Source organism: Bos grunniens, chromosome 1 (assembly GCF_055505025.1).
Source record: "Bos grunniens cultivar Pamir isolate PY7600 chromosome 1, Bosgru_T2T1.0, whole genome shotgun sequence".
NCBI lineage: Eukaryota > Metazoa > Chordata > Mammalia > Artiodactyla > Bovidae > Bos > Bos grunniens.
In genome coordinates, this window is record NC_141165.1 from 20323543 (window position 1) to 20350543 (window position 27001).

The 27001-nt window shown below is 39.6% G+C and overlaps 1 protein-coding gene across 4 annotated transcripts in view; it reads left to right on the forward strand.

Annotated features, from left to right (window-relative positions):
- The window catches only part of ACP3 (acid phosphatase 3), a 60800-nt gene extending 34320 nt beyond the window's left edge, over nt 1-26480 (forward strand). The window contains exons 10-11 of one of the 4 annotated variants that reach the window (XM_086351230.1): nt 673-839; nt 25342-26480. In XM_086351230.1, coding sequence (XP_086207356.1) covers nt 673-839; nt 25342-25352 — 178 coding nt within the window. In that variant the 3' untranslated portion in view covers nt 25353-26480. Of the gene's footprint in view, nt 1-672; nt 840-2142; nt 3685-17337; nt 20363-25341 lie in introns of those variants that run through there. The other 3 variants (XM_086351040.1, XM_086351137.1, XM_086350951.1) reach the window with 3 other exon arrangements.
- Nucleotides 26481-27001: the final 521 nt, after the last annotated feature.

Here is a 27001-nt window from a genome sequence, read left to right on the forward strand (position 1 = left end):
GCTTTCCTTCCAAGAAGTAGTCGTCTTCTAATTTCATGGCTGCAGTCACCATCCACAGTGATTTTAGAGCCCAAGAAGAGAAAATCTTTCACTGCTCCCACTTTTTCTCCTTCTATTTGCCATGAAGTGATGGGACCAGATGTCATGCTGCTAGTTTTTCTTATATATATTATTCAGTTTCATGTTTCTGGCCTGGTTAAGGACAGGGAAGATACATTCATTCAGCGGGAAGACTGAAAGAAATACTGAGAGAGAAAAAAGGAGAAAAGGACAGAGCAAATCAGAAGCACGAAAGGGACAGAATAGGAGAAAGAAACCCCAACATCCCACCTGTGCCCTACTTCTTACCTGAAGGTTCACCAAATCACCCCCAAGTCCCTCAACCATTGTGTCTCAGCTCCTTCTCTAACTCAGCATCCCAGGTCCCACCTCACATGCCCCTGGTCATCTAACAAACCAGCTTTCCCATTTCCACCCTCCCAATCAGGCCCACCTGCCCCAGTCTCCCTCTTCCCACAGCTAAACTGGCTAATATCTACTCATTCCCCTAAATTCTTCCACTAGTCCTTCAACTGACATGGTACAGACCAGGTAGAAAGAATTTCAATGGCAGGTCAACAGCACAGATCTAACAGAGTTCTTCCCTCTATTCCCTCCACCTTTCTCCACCAGAGAATACTTCGTAGAGATGTACTATCGGAATGAGACGCGATATGAACCACATCCCCTCACGCTACCTGGCTGCACCCCCAGCTGCCCTTTGGCGAAGTTTGTTGAGCTGGTTGCCCCCGTTATCTCCCAAGACTGGTCCATGGAGTGTGCCATAAGAAACCATAAAGGTACTGAGGACATTATCAATTAGGGTGAATGCAGAGCTCTGCAGAGAAGGCAGAACATCTTTTTTCCAGATGGATGGTGCTTTGAGACTATAAACTGGCTTCACCCCCATCTTTGAGGGAAATAGGGTTTGGGTGATAATTGTATGTTTCAGAGACCTCAACTTCAGGAAACTCCTATTTCTTCACTGGGCTCTGCCTCTACCTGCCATAAACCTTGTCAACCTATATAAACCGAGGAAGCAGTAATCAAGCAGAAAACATTTACTTGGGATCAAAGAATTGGAATTCAGGAAACAAGCATCAGACTGATCTTAGAGAAACAGTAGTGAACAGTCCTGAAGAGAAATCAACTTTAGTTCTCTGCCCAGGAATTGAACCTCGGTAGCCTGGATGAAAACCAGGAATCCTAACCACTAGACCAACAGGGACTAGAGGCAACGGGTGAAATTCCCAGGCTCTTCCCCTCCTTTGAAAGCAAGAATGTTTCAAGGAGGCAAAAATTTAAAAAACAGGTACAAAGTTTATTAGCACAACCAATGGGAGAGCACACAGAGAAGTAGTTTATATAAGTGAGAAGCTAGGCAGAAATACGGAGAAGGCAATGACACCCCACTCCAGTACTCTTGCCTGGAAAATCCCATGGGCAGAGGAGCCTGGTAGGCTGCAGTCCATGGGGTCGCTAAGAGTTGGACATGGCTGAGCGACTTCCCTTTCACTTTTCACTTTCATGCATTGGAGAAGGAAATGGCAACCCACTCCAGTGTTCTTGCCTGGAGAATCCCAGGGACGGCAGAGCCTGGTGGGCTGCCATCTATGGGGTCCACAGAGTCGGACACGACTGAAGTGACTTAGCAGCAGCAGGCAGAAATACACACCCACAGGGAAAGGGTGTGGGAGTCCTCTGTAATGAGGAGGAGCACAGTAAAGAGGTGATTTAAATCCCTTATATAAGACAGGTCTTCTGGGTCTTTGTTTACCTTTGGCCAATTATGTTGGGTTTCTTTTTCACACCTGACCAGTCCTAGGACTCTTCCCAAGATGCATGTGCAACTTTCTACTAAGATGAATCCCACTGCAGAAGCCTGTGAGGATATGTCCAAACTTTTTATGGTGTGGTACCCTTCCTTTTTTGACCCCCAAGGAGCCTTCATAAGCATGTGCTGACATGGAAATTTTCCTTGACCTCAGGAGTGGCCATCTTATATCTTTATGTCAGCAGAGCTCAGCTTCTGCCACTAGCTTTGTCCTTGGAGTGTTTAGGTGAGACTAAAGCTTCAATTTTATTCCATTTGACATACACCAGCTGTCCAGTCCAGGGGTGCCAGAGTCCAGCTCCAGCAGCCAGGGAATCAACCTGAAGAGATGGGTGGTGTCGGCGAGAAATGACGCAGCCTCTCAATTTTCTTGGACTGTGTAACTCTATTTCAAGCTTAAGATTCTTTTTATACTTTAACAAAAGCATTAGGTCAGAGGTTTGACATGATTTCAATTTCCCCTCACCCAAATTTATTGTCTCCATAAATCATTGCTGTCCTTCAAGCAGAGTTTCTGCTTCAGCAGTTCTCTCAGAATAGTATTTACTTTAACTCGTGATTACACTGTAACTCGTACTGAAGTCTGGGCTGCATACCACAAACCTCAGCTCATTTCTTATCTTTCTAAGTCCTGTTTGCCCCTAGTATCCTAAGCTTACTATTTCTTAAAAATGGCTTCCAGCTATTAATATCTCTAAAGTTCCCAATCTCTATAAGCTATAGTAGAATATGCTAACATTACAACATTCCTTAAATCTTTAGCTTCTAGGTATTTTAATTATTCCTAAGCCCTAAATTCAGCAAACTCCTTTGCCATAAACACTTTCCTCACAAATAGGCTTCAGATAGCAATCCCTCCCATGGCCTCAAGCTGCGGTCTATGTGCTCACCCTGGAACACTCTTTTGCAAAAGTCCTTGAACAAATGTCAATGATTAACTTTATGAATTATTCTCTGAGCACAGCTGCAGAAGGCTTTGTGCCTTCTCATGCTCCTCTCAAGAACAATAAGCACCTTAATATTCTTTTCAGTCAACTCAGCTGAGGAGAGGAAAAAACAAGTCAGAATCACAAGTCCTAACTCCTTCATCCCGGGTCTGTGCCTGCAGGACAAAGAGGGGGAGTTGGGGCCGTGCCTCCATTTTGTCAGTAATGCCTAACGCTGCTCCCGACACAGGGGCCCATCTATCTCCTACCTCAAAACTGGAACAAAGTTAGAAATGTAAGAATGTTCTGCATACCTCCTGGGGGGAGAAGGGGGAAACTTACTGGAATGTTGAAAGTATAGGTGTAATATTTGTTCTGAGGATAAGAGGAATATGTAAGGCTTTAATTCTGGTATCTTCAGAAAACCTAAGCAAACTCTCAGGTCCTGCAGAAACCACTTACTATAAAAGAAGAAATCATATTCAAGTAACACTCTTTAGAGTCCTGTAGATTTGCAACATGCAGATGCAACACATCTAGAAAACACTATGCTACTTTACCAGCACACATAAAGATGAAACAGGTTCTAGAGATGGTTTCAACTGGATGCCAGAGTCTAGAGTTAAAGCCATTCTCTCTCCTAGTTGGTCATGGGTTGACTGACTGACACAAGACATCAATTGGTGTGTTTATTTGTATTATTTCTTTTCCAAGTAAATATTTGGCCTTGGGGCCATCATTCAAATATCCTTTCTCCTTCATGCATGTAAGCCAAATGTAAAATAATGAGTAAAGTCATTTTAGGAAATTCAAAAGCATTACTTTTGAAATGGTGTCTTTAAAAATTGTGTGTATGTTTACTTAGAATAAAATTCCTGAGGAACAGATTTTAGAGGCTCTATTTTTGTTTTATGGTTTAATTTTAATGTAACAAGAAGGAAAATATTAATATAAAGTAAAATGACTTGGCTGGTTTAAATTAATGTTCTAAATTGAAAGTGTATTTAGTTTGGACTTTGCTACTTCAGATAAAGCCTAAACTGATGGGTGGCTCTGCTTCATCTATTTAAGATGGAACTGGCTAAGGAAACAACCTGGGAAAATTTACAATGTAGTAGAGAAGTAGAGAAATGCTTATTATACAGAACAGCAAAGGTTATGCCTAAAGACTCCAAGAGTTGCTATAGGAACAACCCTGGATTTGGAGGGAAGGAGGCTGAAAGGAGCGCTAGGGAGGGCTCCCTACAAAAGTTGAGAGCATATGGAATCAGTTTGGATGGAGGTTTCTTCTACTGATGTGGTATAAGTGCTAAAAAAGCCCTTATCAACCGTACTAGTTGCTTTAAGTTGGAAAGGACAGTGGAGTTACTTTATTGAGGGTCCAAACAGATTGCCATAGGTTTCCTTCAAGTGGCCAATTTTAATGAGATAAAATGTCATCCCCACAAGAGCAAGGATTTTTATTTGTGGTATTTTCTCATGTATTGGTCCTCAGCAACCAGAAGTGACTGTGCTTGACATGAACTGCTATGCTATGCTAAGTCACTTCAGTCGTTTCCGACTCTGTGCGACCCCATAGATGGCAGCCCACCAGGCTCCCCCGTCCCTGGGATTCTCCAGGCAAGAACACTGGAGTGGGTTGCCATTTCCTTCTCCAATGCATGAAAGTGAAAAGTGAAAGTGAAGTCACTCAGTCGTGTCAGACTCTTAGGGACCCCATGGATTACAGCCTAACAGGCTCCTCCGTCCATGGGATTTTCCAAGCAAGAGTACTGGAGTGGGGTGCCATTGCCTTCTCCATGACATGGATTAGTGCCCAATAAATATTTGCCCATGAATATATAAGTTAGTTACCTTTCTTCCCTGAACCTACTCTTTCTATCTTGACTGGCAGCAATACCTAGTACCCTGGGAGTTATCAGATTCTCTCTCTTCATTTTCCACAACTGTCTGTCACCTCTTCTTATCAAATCTACCTACAGTATGTCTGTAGAATTCTTTTCCTTAAAACAAAAACATCAGCAAACCCATACCCAAGTAGAGTGAAACACAGTTAAGCAGCAAAACATGTTAATAAAAAGAAAATGTAGGGATTGGTGTGCTGGAGTTAGCTCACACAGATCTGAAGAGTGGAAAGTTATGTCTCACTTTCCCACTTTGAGTTCAGTGACTTCACTCTGGCTATTTGAAATTGGTCATGGTGTCATGTGGGACACAGAAGTCAATGTTTACCGCAATTTGGAGTTTTGTTTTGGGTTTTGTTTTTTTTTTTTTTTAATCCAGTTTAGCAGAACACCACTGGTTTTAAGTCATAAAAAGTTTGTTACATGAGGTGGTCTCCAACAAAGTGAATTCAATATTTGAACTGCTTTAAGGAAAAAGGATTCAATTTGTTCTATATGGTCTCAAAGAGTGATGTGAGGGGCAGCAGGTAAATATTTCAGGAAGATAGTGTTCAATGTTGGGAAATCTCTGGGACGGAAAGTGTCCATTGGGGTGGGTGCCCACTTGGAAGGTTGTAGGGGTTGAATGACTCTTTACAAGGACCTTCAAATTTAGCAAATAAAAGTACAGGATACCTAGATAAATTTGATAAATAGCCCTAACTACTAAATTCTTATCATTTATTAAAAAAAAAAAAAGCTAAATTCAAAGACATTAACAGTACCCTGATAAATCCAGTAGAGGAAGCAGTACAAAACCATCAATAGGACATACATTGTGTGTACAAAATGCCTGACAAGCCTACTCATTAGAGTATTTCCATCTATGAAATTCTATTTATTCCTATGAGTAATGTTTTCACTAGTGCTAGTAGACCTAATTAACTTCATTGTCATATCAACTATATTAATCAGAGCCTTTTCTGGGAAACTCATTATAAGTCTAAGTTCCATACTATGTTACTTAAAAATAATAAAAATTTTTTTGAAAATGCTTAATTCCAAAATCTTACTAATACACTTGGACTCTCCTTACTAGCACTCTCCCAACCCCACCTCAACCTCCAACTCCAGTTATCTGATAAGAAAGAGATTTACTGGTAGGAAGTTTTAGTTTCCCCTCATAAGCTTTGTCAAGTTGAGAATCCGTAGCACATAGACACATCCCCAAGATTCAGTCATGAGTCTCTTTCAGGCAGGATCCATACCTTAATCTTCCTTGAACCTTCAGTCAGTAAGCAACGTCTAGAACCTGGTGCTTTTAATCAACATTTGCTAATTGAATAAATGTTCCATCTTCCATACCTAGCCTGATTTCCATATGTCTGGGCCTAGTTGTTCAATAAAAGGGGGAGAGAAGCTATGAATGAGCCTCGAATGTAACTGCACTGTAAACACTCATTGACTATATATTCATATATTTATACCACTGTGTCTGTGTCTTTAGCCTCTGTTTCCAGCATAGTCACCTTGGCATTCTCCTGTTTCCCCACTGCCATTTAGAGTCCTTGTTCAATGATATGCCTTCCAGCACCCCTCCTCCCCCAGAGATGAGACTGTGTGATTACTATACCTTTTCTCATCCTCTTCATCATCATCAGTTTCTTAAAACATGTCTTATCATTCATTAATGACATTGGGAACGTGCTTTGGTAAACCCCAGCTCACTCATCACTCCACTCCTGTCCTCAATCTAGGCAATTCTGACAGTCATAAAAATGGCCCTACCCACACCCTTCCCACCTCACCAATACACACCCCTAGGTCAAACCAAGCACACAGTTTCTGCATTCTGATTTGCTGAATGGAGCTGAATGAAACCAACTGTCACCATTTCAAACTATGAACGTTGACATTTCTAGTCCAAACTCAGCTGTATCTTTCAATGCTACATGATAAATGTATTCATCCTTACTGGACTCTTTTCCTATTTTCTACAGGAAGGTCTTATTGATTTTATCCAACTTCTAATTCCATCTTTGCTTCTCTAATTTTCATGAGATGTCCTAAGAATAACAAAATAATCCACTGAAAACTCTCTTATGTTCTCCGGTCACTGCCTCAAAATATCTCAGTAGCTTTAACCTGCCTTTCCTACTGTTCTTCAGGAAAACATGTTCCTCCTTGAGCAACCTAACTCCTCTCCTCAAATACATGATCTCACTCCTACAGTCCCCTTGGACCTCCATGAAACTCTTAGCTTCATTTTCTTCCTCTGCTCTGGCTCTGTCCCCTTTTCTATTAAGAGCACCATCAAGGGCCTGCTCCATATCACTCTCTTCAATCCCAATTTTCTCAAACTAATAATTTCCACCTATTACTCTATTTCCTTTACTCCCTCTCACTCCTGAACTATTTTGTAAAATTATATTAGTCTTCCTTCATTTCTTTGTTGAAAGTCGTTCATACCTAATTCATGACTGTAGTTCAGATCATAAACTCCTTATTGCAAAATTCAGAGTTATATTTAAGAAAGCAAGGGAAACACTAGACATTCAGATATGACCTAAATCAAATTCCTTATGATTATACAGAGGAAATGACAAATAGATTCAAGGAATTATATCTGATACATTGCCTGAAGAAATATGAACATAGATTTGTGACATTGTACAGGAAACAGTGATCAAGGCCATCCTCAAGAAAAAGTAATGCAAACAGGCAAAATGGTTGTCTGAGGAGGCCTTACAAATAGCTGAGAAAAGAAGAGAAGCTAAAGGCAAAGGAGAAAAGGAAAGATATACCCATCTGAATGCTGAGTTCCAAAGAATAGCAAGGAGAGATAAGAAAGCCTTCCTTAGTGGTCAATGAAAAGAATTAGAGGGAAACAAAAGAATGAGAAAGACTAGAGATCTCTTCAAGAAAATTAGAGATACCAAGGGAAAATTTCATGCAAAGATGGGCACAATAAAGGACAGAAACTATATGGACCTAGCAGAAGCAGAAATATTAAGAAGAGGTGGCAAGAATACACAGAAGAACAGTACAAAAAAGAGCTTCACGACCCAGATAACATGAAAGTTTTATCACTCACCTAGAGCCAGACATTCTGGAATAGGAAGTCAAGTGGGCCTTAGGAAGAATCACTACAAAGCTAGTGGAGGTGATGGAATTCTGGCTGAGTTATTTCAAGTCCTAAAAGATGATGCTGTACGTGCTACACTCAATATGCCAGCAAATTGGGAAAACTCAGCAGTGGCCATAGGACTGGAAAAGGTCAGTTTTCATTCCAATCCCAAACAAAGGCAATGCCAAAGAATGTTCAAACTACCACACAACTGCACTCATCTCACACGCTAGCAAAGTAATGCTCAAAATTCTCCAAGCCCGGCTTCAACAGTACACGAATCAAGAACTTCCAGATGTTCAAGCAGAAAAGAAAAGGCAGAGGAACTGGAGATCAAATTGCTAACATCTGTTGGATCATAGAAGAAGCAAGAGAGTTCCAGAAAAATATCTGCTTCTGCTTTATTGACTATGCCAAAGCCTTTGACTGTGTGGATCACAACAAGCTGTGGAAAATTCTTCAAGACATGGGAATACCATACCACCTGACCTGTCTCCTGAGAAATCTGTATGCAGGTCAAAAAGCAACAGTTAGAACTGGACATGGAACAACAGACTGGTTCCAAATAGGAAAAGGTGTACGTCAAGGCTGTATATTGTCACCCTGCTTATTTAACTTATATACAGAGTACATCATGCAAGATGCTGGGTTGGATGAAGCTGGAATCAAGATTGCCAGGAGAAATATCAATAACCTCAGATACACAGATGACACCACCCTTATGGCAGAAAGCAAAGAACTAAAGATCTTCTTGATGAAAGTGAAAGAGGAAAGTGAAAAAGAAGGCTTAAAACTCAGCATTCACAAAACTAAGATCATGGCATCTGGTCCCATCACTTCATGGCAAAGAGACAGGGAAACAATGGAAACAGTAGGAGACTTTATTTTCTTGGGCTCCAAAATCACTTCAGATGGTGAGTGCAGCCATGAAATTAAAAGATGCTTGCTCCTTGGAAGAAAAGTTATGACCAACCTGACAGCATATTAAAAAGCAGAGACATTACTTTGCCAAAAAAGGTCCGTCTAGTCAAAGCTATGGTTTTTCCAGTAGTCATGTATGGATGTGAGAATTAGACCATTAAGAAAGTTGAGCCCTAAAGAACTGATGCTTTTAATCTGTGGTGTTGGAGAAGACTCTTTAGAGTCCCTTGGACTGCAAGGAGATCCAGCCAGTCCATCCTAAAGGAGATCAGTCCTGGGTGTTCCTTGGAAGGACTGATGCTGAAGCTGAAACTCCAATACTTTGGCCACCTGATGTGAAGAACTGACTCCTTGGAAAAGACCCTGATGCTGGGAAAGATTGAAGGCAGCAGGAGAAGGGGATGACAGAGAATAAGATGGTTGGATGGCATCACTGACTTGATGGACATGAGTTTGAGCAAGCTTCGGGAGTTGGTGATGGACAAGGAAGCCTGGCGTGCTGCAGTCCATGGGGTTGCAAAGAGTTGGACACAACTGAGTGACTGAACTGAATGAACTCATGCCTAATTCAGTGGCCTCTTTTTGAAACTTTTCCTAGCAGAATCACCTATCTCCATTTTACAGGCTAGAAAATCAAACCTCAGAAAAGAATATGCCATGAGTAGTAGGGTTCAAGCCTAAAGCACTCTCCAACATCATATGTCTACTATATTTCTTCCCTTTCCTTGCACACTCTCTAGTGAACTATTCTCTTTGGACAAATACCCCAAAATAGCATTGATGGGTCAAAGTTTACAAACATTAAGTAAACAATAGATATTTATTCAGTACCTATTATGTACTTGATATGTGCCTAGATAGCAGTCAGTAAGTTTGCTAAGGAAACAACATCAAGACCAGAGAAATTTTCCCTATGTGTCTTGTAAATTTTGACATGGATGTGGGGAGGCAGGCAAGGAGGACAGAGAGACAGGAGAATTCAACAATCTCAAACAATTAAGCATGGTGAGTACTGTAATGAAGAACACACAGGTAACTATAAAAACATATAGCAGAGGCAATTATCTGAAGTCTAAAGTATCAGAGAAATCTTTTCCAAGGGAGAGATGTTTAAACAAAAACCTGAAGGAAACAAGGAATTAACCAGATGAGTGGAGAGGAGGAGAAAAGAGAATGTTATAGATGAATAGGGAAAATGTATAAAGGCCAAGAGGGTTAGGATTAGGAGCATTTTAGGAATTGAAAAAGTGTGTCTGGTGAGAGTACAATCTTTTCAATCTTCACATGCTGGAGAAGCAGGCATTAAGTGTCTTGTAGGTCAAGTTAACTAACTCTGGTCATTAAAGGGTTTTATCCAGAAGACAGATGATGTGACTAGCCTCTTGCTTTAGACAGATCTCTTTGGTTCCAGTGGGGAAAGTAGATTTAAGAAAAGTGGTTCTGAGAGGAGGAGAACAGTTGGGAGGTTGTTGAAATAATACTCCCCCCACCCCCGCAAAAAAAAAAACAAAAAACTAGTACATGTGAACGAGAAAAGCAAAAGTATTTAAAGGCAGAAAAGTAGAGTAGACAGGACTTGGGGAATTATGGCACCAGGAAGTTTTTGATACACACTGCCAGAATAGTTCTCAAAAGGAGATCAGTCCTGGGTGTTCATTGGAAGGACTGACACTGAAGCTGAAACTCCAATAGTTTGGCCACCTCATGCGAAGAGTTGACTCATTGGAAAAGACCCTGATGCTGGGAGGGATTGGGGTCAGGAGGACAAGGGGACGACAGAGGATGGCTGGATGGCATCACCGACTCAATGGACATGAGTTTGAGTGAACTCCAGGAGTTGATGATGGACAGGGAGGCCTGGTGTGCTGCGATTCATGGGGTGGCAAAGAGTTGGACACGACTAAGCGACTGAACTGAACTGAACTGAACTGAGTACCAATTCACACTGCCTTCAGCAGCTTTCATGTGTCCCCATGTAGTAGGACATATTTTAGTCATTACCGGCACTAGACCTCTTTACAGTAAGATATAAGTAACCACTGTCTTTTCTCAGATTCCAGAACATTACTCTGTCAAACTCACAAAATCATTTACAGTACAAAGGAATGTATACTTTAAAAAATAAACATGAGGGAGAAGGAAAGCGAGAGAGAGGAAAAAACCTCTCCTTAGTCTTCTCTTTGTTCTCAGACTTTTTGTTGAGTTTCTACTGGATTGCTAACTTCCACCAACCCCGGAGATGATGGTGTTCAGGGCTCTGTCCCTGGTTTCCTCTTTCCACAGTCACCATGAACCAGAGTTACTGAAGACTCTATCTTCTTCTACCGTCCTTATTTTCATATCTATATATAGATTTTTAGACCTGTTTTTTTCCAGTTGCCTACTGATCATCTCTACCAGGATAATAATCCACCTCAATCCTACATTTGAAACAAATTTTATTATCTCCTCTACTCCAAATGGATCCTTTCCAATGTGCTTTCAATCTCACTTTGCAGCCTAATTCTTATTTATCCAACCTAGAACTCATGGGATGGCCTAGACCACAATGTCCACTTTACCAGTATATTTAGTCCATCATAAAGTCTGTCAATTCTTCTTTAGAAGTATGTCTTGAATTCCCTCATCTGCATTGTCAGGGCCACACTTCTAGTGCTGTATCCAATGCTCAGTATCTTATCAAAGGCATTTTAATAGCTATCAGGCTGAGAATGTCTCCACCATCTTCCCTTTTTCCAGTTTTTCTTTTTTTTTTTTTAAAGGACAAATTAGGCAATGTCACTTCAATGTGTAATAATTGCTGATAATTTCCATTTGCCCCATGACAAACTAGAACTAGTAAAACCTGAGCCTCAACCTACATATCTGGCCTCAACTCACCACAACCTATATTCCAGCCACATGCAACCACTCACTATTTCCCAAAGACACTCTCATGCAGTTCATTATGTCTCATGACAAAATTCTATTTACCTCAAAGTCCAACTCAAATCTTATCATTTTCTCAGAAGACTTTCCAAATTCTATCTCTTCCAAGTAGAACACTTCGTGATAATCTCAACTTTCTCTCTGTTCAAATGGCATTATCTTTTTCAGCTCTATTTTACTATTACACAATCTCATGATTATCTAGTTCTCTCATTAGATATTGATCTCCTCAAGAGCAAGGATGTTGGAACCCCAGAACCCAACACACAGCTGGCCTGGCATTTGGTGTGTACTCACTGCATTATGTAGGAAGGAACAAAGGAAGGGGAAAGACTGGGAAAGTAAATGACAACATGGCCAAAAAAATTGAAAATAAATTTCCAAATACAGAAAGTCAGTCATAGACATTAATTTTAAAGAATCATTAGCCTCTGCCTTCTTCCCTCATTTTCATTTAGTCCTTTCCTTTCTTCTTCAATTCTGTTTAGTTTCCTCCAACTTTAACTCCATCTGCAGTGCTAATGGCACTGGTCCACCAAGATCTAATTTGATTAATATTCACTTTCTTATGATACTAAGAGGCATTCTGACACAGTGAGAAAAAATACTGAAATAAGAGTTGAGAAGATATATGAGTTCTAGATCATTAATTCCTTTCATAAATATTAATTTATTTTTTATTGAAGGATAATTGTTTTATAGAATTTTGTTGTTTTCTGTCAAACTTCAACATGAGTCAGCCATAGGTATAAAAAAAATTAATTAAAAAAATGTTTATTGAGCTCCTGCTATGTGACAGATACTGTTCTAAGTGTTTGGGATACATTCATGAACAAAAAAGACAAAGGTTCTTGACCTTATGATGCATACATTCTGTTAGAAGGAAAGAGAGATGGATAATGAATAATAAACGTAGTAAATAAGTACTTTGGAAGGTGAGGATCACAAGTGACAAGTGGGGATGGGTGTGGGGAGAAGGCATATAGGTTGCATTTTTAAACAGAAAGTCTTCATTGAGAAGATAAGATCTGAGCAAGGAAAGTGATGGAGTTACCTGGTACAGGGATTTGTGAGAGGAGTGTCTTCAGTTCAGTTCAGTCACTTAGTCGTGTCCGACTTCTTGTGACCCCATGAACCCCAGCATGCCAGGCCTCCTTGTCTATCATCAACTCCCGAAGTTTACCCAAACTTGTGTCCAATGAGTCGGTGATGCCATCCAACCATTTCATCCTCTGTCATCCCCTTATCCTCCTGCCTTCAATCTTTCCCAACATCAGGGTCTTTTCGAATGAGACAGCTCTTCGCATCAGGTGGCCAAAGTATTGGAGTTTCAGCTTCAGCATCAGTTCTTCCAATGAACACCCAGGATTGATCTCCTTTAGGATGGACTGGTTGGATCTCCTTGCAGTCCAAGGGACTCTCAAGAGTCTTCTCCAACACCACAGTTCAAAAGCATCAATTCTTCAATGCTCAGCTTTCTTCACAGTCCAACTCTCACATCCATACATGACCACTGGAAAAACCATAGCCTTGACTAGACGGACCTTTGTTGGCAAAAAATGTCTCTGCTTTTTAATAGGCTGTCTAGGTTGGTCATAACTTTCCTTCCAAGGAGTAAGCATCTTTTAATTTCATGGCTGCAATCACCATCTGCAATGATTTTGGAGCCCAGAAAAATAAAGTCAGCCACTGTTTTCACTGTTTCCCCATCTATTTGCCATGAAGTGATGGGACCGGATGCCATGATCTCAGTTTTCTGAATGTTGAGCTTTAAGCCAACTTTTTCACTTTCCTCTTTTACTTTCATCAAGAAGCTCTTTAGTTCTTCTTCACTTTCTGCCATAAGGGTGGTGTCATCTGCATATCTGAGGTTATTGATATTTCTCCCAGAAATCTTGATTCCAGCTGTGCTTCCTCCAGTCCAGTGTTTCTCATGATGTACTCTGCATATAAGTTAAATAAGCAGGGTGACAATATACAGCCTTGACGTACTCCTTTTCCTATTTAGAACCAGTCTGTTGTTCCATGTCCAGTTCTAACTGTTGCTTCCTGACCTGCATACAGGTTTCTCAAGAGGCAGGTCAGGTGGTCTGATATTCCCATCTCTTTCAGTATTTTCCACAGTTTATTATGGTCCACACAGTCAAAGGCTTTGGCATAGTCAATAAAGCAGAAATAGATGTTTTTCTGGAACTCTCTTGCTTTTTCAATGATCCAGTGAATGTTGGCAATTTGATCTCTGGTTCCTCTGCCTTTTCTAAAACAAGCTTGAACATCTGGAAGTTCACCGTTCATGTATTGCTGAAGCCTGGCTTGGAAAATTTTGAGCATTACTTTACTAGTGTGTGAGATGAGTGCAATTGTGCAGTAGTTTGAGCATTCTTTGGCATTGCCTTTCTTTGGGATTGGAATGAAAACTGACCTTTTCCAGAGAAGAGTGTCTAGGCAATGCTAAAACTATAGCAAAGGAGGTAAAGTAGAGAATGCCAGGAATGTTTAAGCAACAAAAAGGCATGTGTGGCCAAAAGAGAGTAAGTAAAGGAAGAGTGTAGGAGAGGAAATCCAAGAGGCTATTATAGAGCCTTGTAAACTATTATCATCAGGATTTTGACTTTCATTCTGAGTGAGATAAGCATTCATTGCAGGCTGTAAGTAGAGGAGTGGCATGATTTGACTTGAAGCCATTTGGCTTCTGTGTTAAAAACAGATTGTGGGTGAGAAAGGATAGAAGCTAGGAAGAAGTTGGAGGTACTTATCCCACAAAAATTCTGGTGGTTCAAAACAGACCGGTGGCTGAAAAAGGGAGCAATCACTGGTTTGCGGATATAGTTGTTGGTAGGACCACAGGATTTCCTGACATATTCGGGATAGGATGTGAAAGAAAGGGAGGAGTCAAGGGAGACTCCAAGATTTGTGGACTGAGACTCTAGAAGTAGGAAATATTCATCAACTGAAGTGGGAGGACTGTGGGAACAACACACTTAGCGAGGGAGATCATGGGGAGTTTGGGGACTAGAAGTTCAGTTTTGGACTTGTTGAGACTGAAATGACTATTAGATGTCCCAGCTAATGTGTTGAATACACAGTTGGATATATAAATCTTGAATTTTGGGAAGATTAAAATTTGGAAGTCGTTAGTGAATCAGTCAGTCAGTTCACTCTCTCAGTTGTGTCTGACTCTTCATAACCCCATGACTGTAGCATGCCAGGCCTCCCTGTCCATCACCAACTCCCAGAACTAGCTCACCAACTAACACCAACTCGTGTCTGTAGAGTTGGTGATGCCATCCAACCATCTCATTCTCTGTCGTCCCCTTCTCCTCCCACCTTCAGTCTTTCCCAGCATCAGGGTCTTTTCAAATGGGTCAGCTCTTCGCATCAGGTGGCCAAAGGATTGGAGTTTCAGCTTCAGCATCAGTCCTTCCAACAAGTATTCAGTACTGATTTCCTTTAGGATTGACTGGTTGGATCTCCTTGCAGTCCAAGGGACTTTCAAGAGTCTTCTCCAACATCACACTTCAAAATCATCAATTTTCGGTGGTCCAACTCTTGACTACAGGAAAAATCAGAGCTTTGACTAGATGAACTGTTGTCGGCAAAGTTATGTCTCTGCTTTTTAGAGAATTAATGAATCAGATCAGATCAGTCTCTCAGTCATGTCTGACTCTTTGCAACCCCATGAATTGCAGCACGCCAGGCCTCCCTGTCCATCACCAACTCTCAGAGTTCACTGAGACTCCCGTCCATCGAGTCAGTGATGCCATCCAGCCATCTCATCCTCTGTCGTCCCCTTCTCCTCTTGCCCCCAATCCCTCCCAGCATCAGAGTCTTTTCCAATGAGTCAACTCTTCGAATGAGGTGGCCAAAGTACTGGAGTTTCAGCTTTAGCGTCAGTCCTTCCAAAGAAATCCCAGGACTGATCTCCTTCAGAATGGACTGGTTGGATCTCCTTGCAGTCCAAGGGACTCTCAAGAGTCTTTTCCAACACCACAGTTCAAAAGCATCAATTCTTCAGCGCTCAGCCTTCTTCACAGGTGGTTTTAAACCCCTAAGACTGATAAGATGTCATGTATTTCAACCCAAATACAATTACCTGCTTACCTTAATCTCTCTGCTTCTCATTTTCTTCATCTCTGCAATGATAAGGTTAGGTTAAATAAGAGATTTTCAGCTGTTTTCCATGGAACACTAGTGTTCTGTGGACAGGACTACCAGGATGTGAGAGATGTTTGCTCTCCTATTACCTAAGCCAACAAGCAATCTCATACTTTTACAATGAAAATCAGATATACATTTAGAGATGGTGCAAGCTGATTTTTATAATATATATATATATACTATAATGGACTAGGGTATTGTTGGGTGAGAGGATAGCTTTCCAGATGAAATAATGAATAGCATCTCATGAAAAAACAACTACATATATCTGCTTCATGACTGGTCAGCTATCAAAGGGACATGTGTAAATAAGTGTACAAAATAACAATAGCATCAGTTCAGTTCAGTTCAGTCGCTCAGTCATGTCCAACTCTTTGCAACCCTATAAACTGCAGCACGCCAGGCCTCCCTGTCCATCACCAACTCCCAGAGACTACCAAAACTCATGTCCATTGAGTCGGTGATGTCATCCAACCATCTCACCCTCTGTCTCCCCCTTCTCCTGCCCTCAATCTTTCCCAGTATCAGAGTCTTTTCAAATGAGTCAGTTCTTCACATCAAGTGGCCAAAGGATTGGAGTTTCAGCTTCAACATCAGTCCTTCCAATGAACACCCAGGACTGATCTCCTTTAGAATGGACTGGTTGGATCTCCTTGCAGTCCAAGGGACTCTCAAGAGTCTTCTCCAACACCACAGTTCAAAAGCATCAGTTCTTTAGGGCTCAGCTTTCTTAATGGTCCAACTCTCACATCCATACATGACCACTGGAAAAACCATAGCCTGGACTAGATGGACCTTTGTTGACAAAGTAATGTCTCTGCTGTTTAATATGCTGTCTAGGTTGGTCATAACTTTCCTTCCAAGGAATAAGCATCTTTTAACTTCATGGCTACAATCACCATCTGCAGTGATTTAGTTATCCTAAAAATGCTTACCATACTCAGTATGTGCTCAAGGTTTCCTCTTTAAAAGATATTTACTGAAAATCGAATTCAGAGAGCAAAAGTTGATATTCTATTTCTTTTAGACCCAGTTAATGATTGCAGTTGAGTATTCAGAATGCCTTTGACTCTGACACCATGAACAACTAATTTTAACTGTAGAAAAATGTGCAAAAAATGCATGAAGTTATTGCTGAAGGAGAACCTTAGAAATACTTCAGTTGATTACCATCACTTTATAGTGGAAGAATATGCGTGTGCTCAGTCACTCAGTTGTGTCCGAGTCTTTGTGACTCCATGGACTGTAGCCCACCAGAACTGAGGCCCAAATGTCAAAGGTCATGCTGGAACTGGAACATAGGTCATTTCCTGACTCTTAGTCTGGTGCTTTTTTCATCTTACTATGCTATATGAAAAATACTATTTCATGGCTGCTTTAGAAATGCCACTGACATTTTAAATGAAGGCAGAAACCAACACTGATGTGTAATCTTCATATTTTCCTGATACATTAATTTTATGATCTTCATGTTTTCCCAATCCTTTATTTTACACTAATGTTCTTCCTATTTTCTCACAGTTCTAAGGATCATCCTTGCCATCATCTTTTGCCTGGTGTCTGGTATCCTAATGGTGCTGCTGTTTATCCTCATCCGCCATGGGCCCTGCTGGCAGAGAGACTCCTATGGAAACATATGAACAGATGGCTGAATAAGGGCAGACATGCCAGGCCAACCCCCTGTGATGCAGCATTCAAAGGACAGGCTTCCACCTTGTGGGCATTGTGCTGCCCTTTGAATTTGCCTAGAGAAGGGTCTGAATTCACAGCAACCCAGGGACAGCCACCCGATGCATTGATGAATGAACACCCAAATTACTTAGGTCTTCTCATTGTTGTACTCATCCTGGTACAGGCTTCTCATTCAGCTAGAAGGAAATTCTTCTGCAACAGATAATTTTATTCTCTGGCACCAATGTTCAGAGGAAAATAAGAAGTGAAACTCCAATCAGCATTTTGCCTCCAAAGAGCAAAAAATTACAAGGGATGACAAAGACACAGATTAAAGATTTGATAATGGGAAAAATTAGACTAGAAATAGTATTATATAGGGCTTCCCTGATAGCTCAGTTGGTTAAGAGTCCACCTGTAATGCAGGAGACTGTGGTTTGATTCCTGGGCCATGAAGATCCACTGGAGAAGGGACAGGCTACCCACTCCAGTATTCTTGGGCTTCCATTGTGGCTCATCTGGTAAAGAATCTGCCTGCAATGCGGGAGACCTAGGTTTGATCCCTGGGTTGGGAAGATCCCCTGGAGAAGGGAAAGGCTACCCACTCCAGTATTCTGGCCTGGAGAATTCTATGGACTATATAGTCCATGGGATTGCAAAGAATTGGACACGAATGAGTGACTTTCACTTTCACTTTTTCAGGAGGATTCTTAAAAAATAAGACTCAATCAGAAGGTATACAAAAATTTCTTCTTTAACTCTTAAGTAGGTTTGCACACTTCTGGAAAGAAAACCCCACAGTGTTTGATAGCTGACAGATTTCTCTGTGTGTGTCTGCCTATTCATACACTTACACACTCATGTCTACAGGGAATATGCCTTAGGTGTTTCATTCTCAGAAACTATAATAGCAACTACTTAAGCTGTTGATAATGTAGCTCATCATTTTCCTCACAATTTGTATAATGGGAAAAAACTAGAACATTCCCATAGCCATGGTTCTTTTTTTTTTTTTTTTACCTCCACTATTAGAGCTAGATATTTGTAGTTTTGATGTCCTTATTTCATTTCAAAAGTAAGAGATTTTATTTTGATAAGGGCTACTCATGGTTATGATGAAATAATAATGTATTTTAATTTTAATTGCTACAAATATATCTGAATTTCTCAAATGATGATATTGAAAGGAAAATGCACAGTAGGATGATAACCCACTTTCTCAGCTCTGCACTGGCTTTAGGCCATCAACTTGGAACACGTTCTTTTACATAACTTAAACATTGGTTTCATAATCTAAAACTGAAGAGTCTAGACTAAATGAACATAGAAGTCACTTCTAGTTCTCATGTTCTATATATAATTTTTTTTTATCATTTTATGTTATGCATTGATCATTGCCCAAGCAAGCACTTTTATAAATGGTACCATTGTACTAAGCCTGAAATTTATTCTAAGCAACTTTATTTTGTGCTGAGCCTCCTATCATGGGAAATTCAATCTCATTCATGGTAGGGTTCTTCATTTCCTCAGGTACTACTTAAAGTCCCAGAGTGTACCTAGTGGGACAGAAACTCCACTCATAACCCACCACATCTCATAGTCTAAGGAGTATTTCTTTCTCCTTGGATCCCACAAATTTCACCTACTAAAATTCAAGCACTTACCTCTCTCATTCCCACTTTCTACATAATTCTAAGCCAAGACTATCACAAACAAAAGCCTTAGAAGGAGTTGTCATTTCTTGCCTCATATCTGCTGCTCCCTGCTGCAATGCAAAGGGCTCAAAGACAAAGAAATGCAAGATCTGGCTACATTCTCAGCTTGTGAAAGGGAAAAACATCCATAGACAACCCAAAACCTACTATTGGACACTGCACTGCCTTTCAGAGAGATGAGATCCAGCTCCACCAACCAGAACACGGGCATAAGTCCCCCCAGCCAGAAAACCATCAGAGGACACAAACTCCTTTTCCTGTAGAAAACTGGGCTTGTGAAAATTTGCAGCATTGATACTTCTGCAAAACATAAGCAAGAAAATGGCAGAATATATTATGAGAGGGCACTGTGACTTACGGAAAGCCTTTTCTCAGCCCTGGCAGCTCTGAACTAAATCAGAACCCTGCTTACGCAGCAGGAAGGTCACAAAGCCGTAAACATCTTTCTTCTCTGAATAGGCTAGCTTATAAAGAAAGTAATTGTATCGAGCAGATAACAACGTGGAACACAGTGGGAAGAGAAGAGAGTCTGGAGCAGAACAGAGTTGGAACTGAAGAGCTGGGAGAAGAAAAATTATTTTTAAGGAGTTTGTATATAAGCATTTACTCAGACACAAACCATATTCCAGGTCTTAATACTTCCTAATACCAGAAAAGGATGGAAAAGGGAGAAAATACCTCCCCTTTTTGCAATAGAAATGTCATCAAAAAGTATTGGTTTATTTTCTTTGTTCCTTTTATTAGCAAAGCTAGATTGTTGCTGTTATTTGCTGGCTTGACAGAAATGGAATCAAAACTTTCACTGAATAGCCAGCCTTCTATTCTTCAGCCAAATACTGAATCAACAGACCAGCTTTTGCAACAGCTTGGTTTAATGATCCTAGACAGTTACTGTTCACGTCAGTACTGGGTCACAAAAAGGAAAGAGGGAGAATAGAAAGCAGCATTAGGAGAGAAATGAAATTTGCACTTTGAAGGTTGTTTGGGTTAGTATCAAATCAGTTCCTCCAGGAGGTAGGACTGGAATTACTAAGCTTCCTACTTCATATCTTTTGTAGTTATTTCATGTGTTGCAAAAATTAATAGTTTGTAAAATCTCTATCCTTATTTAACAGAGTGCATTCAACTATTCTCAATAAATCATTTTATGATCTTTATAACTTCTTTGGACACTTTGATTTATTGATACTTAAAACTGTAAGTGACTCTACCTATCAAACATAGCAAGGTTTTGATGCAAAATCAAGTAAGTGTTAGTTGCTCAGTTGTGTCTGACTCTTTGTGACCCACCAGGCTCCTCAGTCCATGGAATTCTCCAGGCAAGATCACTAGAGTGGGTAACCATTCTTTTCTCTAGAGGATCTTCCCAATCCAGGGATCAAACCCTGGTCTCCTGAATTGCAGGCAGGTAAGTAGCCTCCTGAGGCTTGTTAGGATCCAGGGGTACTGCATGGTTCACTCTGGCCCCTCAGTGGCAGAGCTGAAATTCAACCCTCACAGTCCAAGTTGCTAGAGGCTTGAGTGATCCCCAGGGAGGCAAGTTAACAATGATGACTTTTGAAAAGGATTTGCATTCTGAGCTAGAGGGAATCAGACTTTCTTTGAGAACATTTAAGTCACCACTCCCTGCCATCTGGTTTGTGTTACTTAATTCCCCATCTTCCAGGAAACTTGCAGTAGAAGATGTTCAAGGCCACAGTCATGAAAAGACAACAGCAAGGAATGGTTGGGTGCCCTTTTCTACAAAAACTATTCTAAAAATCTGAAACTACATAACTGAAATGCCTCAAGTCAACGAGGACTCTTACAAGCAACGTTTTGTTGTTGTTCAGTCACTCAGTCATGTCTGACTCTTTGAGACTCCATGGGCTGCAGCATGCCAGGCTTCTCTGCCCTTCACTGTCTCGCAGAGTTTGCTCAAACTCATGTCCATTGAATCAGTGACGTCATCCAACCATCTCATCCGCTGTCATCCCCTTCACCTCCTGCCTTCAATCTTTCCCAGCATCAGGGTCTTTTCCAATGAGCTGGCTCTTCACATCAGGTGGCCAAAGTATTGGAGCTTCAGCTTCAGCATCAGTCCTTCCTATGAATATTCAGGGTTGATTTCTCTTAGGATTGATCTGTTTGATCTCCTTGCTGTCTCTCAAGATTCTTCCCCAGCACCACAGTTTGAAAGCAAACTTTAATGAGGGTGTTTTTGTGATAAACGTTGACTAGATAGTGAGCTATGTAGTTCTCTTTCAGTACGTTGATAACTGAGTGCCTTTTGGTCATTTTTTACTTAAAAGTCCCCCTGAGTCAAGTTGGGGGAGTGATAAAAAGTTAAGCAAAAAGAAAAAAAATTAAAGCTGAAGAGAGAAAAAGAGAGAGAGAGATCATTTAAACATGTTTAGAGATAAAACTACCTATCCTTTTAATGGGTTGTTACCACCATTAGCTGCTCATGTGTATTCATCTGCTCACTTCTTAAAATACTAGGAGATTGTTCCCAAAGTTGAACTAGGTTTCCCCCCTTCCCCAAGACATCTTTTACCAAATGGAAAAACAGGTGAATGAGTTAAGGAATGAAATGGAGGGAAGACAATGAAAGAGCCAACAGCTTTCAGGACCTGATATGTTAATCTACCTGATATCAAGTAGGCCTGGACTCTGGGTACAAGTCAATGATAATGTGATAAATTTACTCAAACACTAAAAGTATAGTCATTTTACTTTTAAAAAAAAATATGAAAATGCTCTTTTTACTCCACTTCAACCCTATACAGCTTAATTTCCATTGATTTTGGGTTATTTTACAGTTTCACTTCCTTTTTGTCATTTATTTGATTTCATTAGAAAAAGACAACTTACTTTCCACTTCTGTTATTCGTAATTTAGGCTACAAATGGGCTGGAACTGAGGGAAACTGCAGATGGGGGTAAATCACAATTGCTATTGTTTAAAACTACAGACCCTTGACCCTTTTGAGGAGATATTTTATCGAATTTTAATTTAAAAATATAGTTTTATAAAATTGACATTGCTAAGAATAAAACACTAGTCAAGGCCTTTTCTATGTTGAGAAAATGTATAAAAAAGTGTGAAAGAGTTACATTATTTGTCTTTCTTTCATTTAAAAATCCCTAATATAAATTTTTAGTAGAACTTTAACCAGAAGTAACTTCTGAATGAGCAAGGAAAGAGGTGACCATGGCTAGTAGAACTTGTATGTTAAATGAAGTAGTTTACTTTGTTAAAGTAAGTAGTTTAGAGCATGGACTTTACAATCCAAAAGACCTTTAAAGGCTTTGTGACTGACTTTCTGGTGAAAAGACACTGGGAAAGCTAAATAACTTCTCTAAAGTCTTGGGCTCTTTGCCTATAAAATAAGGATAAATATAGCATCTTATTTTACATGGTTGTGATGAAAATTAAATGAGATGATGCATTAAAGTCCTTAGCACAGTATGCAAAGTAACTACTCAATAAACAATAGATATGATAGGATGATATATGACATATAAAACTTCTCTGAAAACTGGCCCAAAATTAACCAGAATTTTGAGTTAACTAGAGTATCTTTTTCTTGGTCATTTGAGAGAGTATAGAAAATCTTAATAACAAATTAATAATTTGGGGGATAAAATGCTAAAAATAACGATTTGCACATTTTACTTGTTCTAAAGGAAACCATCTTTTTTGATTTCTCACTATTATTATTCATCAGGGGCATTTTTGCAAAACTTGATTTAGAGCCAGTTTAGTTGCTGACAGAGATATAAATTCAGGAATGAAAATGATTTCATTTTAATATTTGTAAAAAAAAATCTCAAACTGTTTCACATATAGAAACAAAGTTTTCTAATAGTTACATAGTTTTCCAATAATTGATACTGACATGTAGTCACATAGGTTAATGAAATACACATTAGAGAAAATATATGTTTTCTAAAATTATATATTTTAAAAAGGTAAGGATGATTTAATGATGTGGTAAATTTTCAAAGACTTCTTTAATCCAAGCTCTCTATACGATTTTTGAAAAATTCTGTTAGATCATAAACTAAGCTTATAGATGGGAACTACCTGTTGGAAATTCCTCAGTGTGGAAATGTTAATAATCCTCAGGAAAAACTTAACTCTCCAACTTCTAAATAGCTATTACTGTATACATTTTCCCTCTGGTGGAAATCAGTATTTAACATATTGTAAGTCTCCTAAAACCACCTGTGACCCCCATAGGCCTGTTTTCCTCCACCTGCTGATACTAATGATCATTGCTACATAATTTGTATTCTGGTCATAGCAGAAAATCTTAGATTTTGCAAGGAATACAGAGGAAGCAGCAGAAGAAAATCTAATTTGTCTATTCCATTGGCTCAAAGTACACCATTTCACCTACAAATAAAAACAGGCATTGATTATTCTTAGAAAATCTTGGACTTTGTTTCCAGGTAGATGTGTGTTCCAGTTCAAATTCTAACTAGCACTTACTTAATTGGGAGACTTTGGGCAGGTCCTATAAGCTCTCTGAAACTTGAAGACTTTCCCCATCTGTACAAAACAGGTAACAGTAGGTTGCAGCACAGAGTAGAGCTTATGGTAAATCCCTGACGCACAGGAATGACCTCCCTGTAACTCTCTTTTGATCTCTCATGCCTATCTGAACTCCTATTTTCCAAATAGTTATATTAAAAAAAATATGTTGCTGTTGTTGCTTAGTCGTTGAATTGTGTCTGAGTCTATTGCAACCCTATGGACTGTAACCTGCCAGGCCCCTCTGTTCATGGAATTTCCCAGGCAAGAATACTAGAATGGGCTGCCATTTCCTTCTCCAGGGGATCTTCCCGACCCAGGGCTGGAACACACATCTCCTTCATTGGCAGGAGGATTCTTCACAACTGAGTCACCAGGGAAGCCTAAACAAATGTCTGACTACTTGCGACCCCATGTATTACAGCCCTCCAGGCTCCTCTGTCCATGGGATTCTTCAGGCAAGAATACTAGAGAGGGTTGCCATGCCTACTTCAGGAGATCTTCCTGACCCAGGGATCAAACGCACATGTCCTGCATTGCAGGCAGATTTTTTTACCTCTGAGCCATTGGAGGAACCCCATTAGAGATTAGAGGTCTTCAATTTTACACCCATGAAAGAAATAAAAAACATTCAACAAAATTCTGATTTTACCCATGCTTATTATTCTAATTTTTAAAAATGAAACAATGGCTAGAAAGTCTTTTCCAAGTTTTTTTTCTTTTTCTTTTTTGGGGTGGGGGTTGGGGGAGCCTTTCCTTTGCTGATAATCTAATATTTGTTTAAACATGTGTAATCCAACACTGCCCCCAAATGTTACATAATTTATTTTTAGAATTAAGGAGAGTAAATTAGAATTTTTGAATTTGCTTTTGAATTCAAATTAGAATTAAGAGAGTAAAAACTATATAAGGAAGAGAGGAAGTTAACACTTTTGGAACATGAATGGTGCTTACTAAAGGTTAGTTTCCTTTTGCCCTTCTTTCAGGGTTTTTAAATAGTATTAATTTACTCCTGTTTTGAAACTTGAAGATTTGGCTCATTTAAACCACCTCCCTCTCCTTTATCCGATTTTTGAGTTTATGAGCTTGACTCTTCTATTATATACATTTATAACATTAACTAATATTGATTCATCATTAGAATATTTTGATTCTTAATTCTCAAAACAACTGTAGTTGATATGTATATTAATTTTATCTCATTAATAAGGAATTAAGATTCACAGGTTAAGTAGCTACTAAGTGGTAGAATTGGGAATTGAACATTTACAAGACAGAGCAATGATAAAAGAAAAAATATATGTTCCTAAGTGATTGAATACATTGTCAGAATGTATAGGGTAAAAACTGGTACCTTACTTGCCATAAGGAAACGCCTGTTTCTTCCTAGTACAGTGTGCTGCTTTCAATTCTCAAAGGTTGTTGGACAGGCAGGCCTGCAATAGACCCAAAGTGACTGTAACATTTTTTTTGAAATTTGGTGGCTGCAGTGACTAGAACAACTAACAAAAGTAAGTTACTTTTGTATTAGTAAGATATTTTTCAAATTGTATTAACAGTTGCCTTTTATTTTGCTTTACACTGATTATTACTTTTTTTTTTTTTTTTTCAAAATCCACAGAATGGAAATAAGATTGACAGGAGAAATATCAATAACCTCAGATATGGAGATAAAACCACCCTATGGCAGAAAGTGAAGAGGAACTAAAAAGCCTCTTGTAAGTGAAAGAGGAGAGTGAAAAAGTTGGCTTAAAACTCAACATTCAGAAAACGAAGATCATGGCATCTGGTCCCATCACTTCATTAGAAATAGATGGGGAAACAGTGGAAACACTGTCAGACTTTATTTTTTCTGGGCTCCAAAATCACTGCAGATGGTGATTGCAGCCATGAAATTAAAAGACGCTTATTCCTTGGAAGGAAAGTTATGACCAACCTAGGTAGCATATTCAAAAGCAGAGACATTACTTTGCCAACAAAGGTCCGTCTAGTCAAGGCTATGGTTTTTCCAGTGGTCATGTATGAATGTGAGAGTTGGACTGTGAAGAAGGCTGAGCGCCGAAGAATTGATGCTTTTGAACTGTGGTGTTGGAGAAGACTCTTGAGAGTCCCTTGGACTGCAAGGAGATCAACCAGTCCATTCTGAAGGAGATCAGTCCTGGGATTTCATTGGAAGGAATGATGCTAAAGCTGAAACTCCAGTACTTTGGCCACCTCATGGGAAGAGTTGACTCATTGGAAAAGACTCTGATGCTGGGAGGGATTGGGGGCAGGAGGAGAAGGGGACAACAGAGGATGAGATGGCTGGATGGCATCACTGACTCGATGGACGTGAGTCTGGGTGAACTCTGGGAGTTGGTGATGGACAGGGAGGCCTGGCGTGCTGCGATCCATGGGGTTGCAAAGAGTTGGACACAACTGAGCGACTGAACTGAACTGAACTGAACTTAATAGGATAACTAGCTGAGTTTGAAATACTACTTCAAATATTGGTTTTTATTTTCCTTACCTTCATACTAAGTAAGTGGCTGCCACTTCATTTACTACTTCTTCCAAGAAAACTAAAAACGATAGTCATATATTTCTTGGTAAAATTAAGTTTTACATGAAATAGCAGCATATCATCTTAATATGCTCAAAGTCAGCAAGAATTTAATTGCATAATTGTTTCATTTTCACACAATATGTTATTACCCAATATCAACAAATAGACATCCTTTCCTTCTAGTTTCAATAAATGTTTTTTTCTTTTTTAAAAATTTTTATTGGAGTATAGTTGATTTACAGTGCTGTTAGCTTCAAGTGTACAACAAAGTGAATTAGTTATATGTATACATATACCCAGTTTTTTTTTTTTTTTAAGATTCTTTCCTCATATAGGCCATTAGAGAGTATTAAATAGAGCTCCCTGTGCTATACAGCAGGTTCTTATTAGTTATCTATTTTATATACAAAAGTGTGTATATGTCAATCTCAATCTTCCAACTTACCTATCCCCTCCATCCCTGGTAACCATAAGTGTGTTTTCTACATCCATGAGTCTACTTCTGTTTCATAAATAAGTTCATTTGTACCACCTCTTTTTTTTAGATGCCACATAAGCAGTATCATGTGATATTTGTCTTTCTGGGTCTGACTTACTTCACTCAGTATGACAGTCTCTAGGTCATCCATATTGCTGCAAATGGCATTATTTTGCTCTTTTTTTTTTAATTTTCTTTTTTAAAAAATTTTACTTGGAGGCTAACTACTTTACAATATTGTATTGCTTTTGCCACACA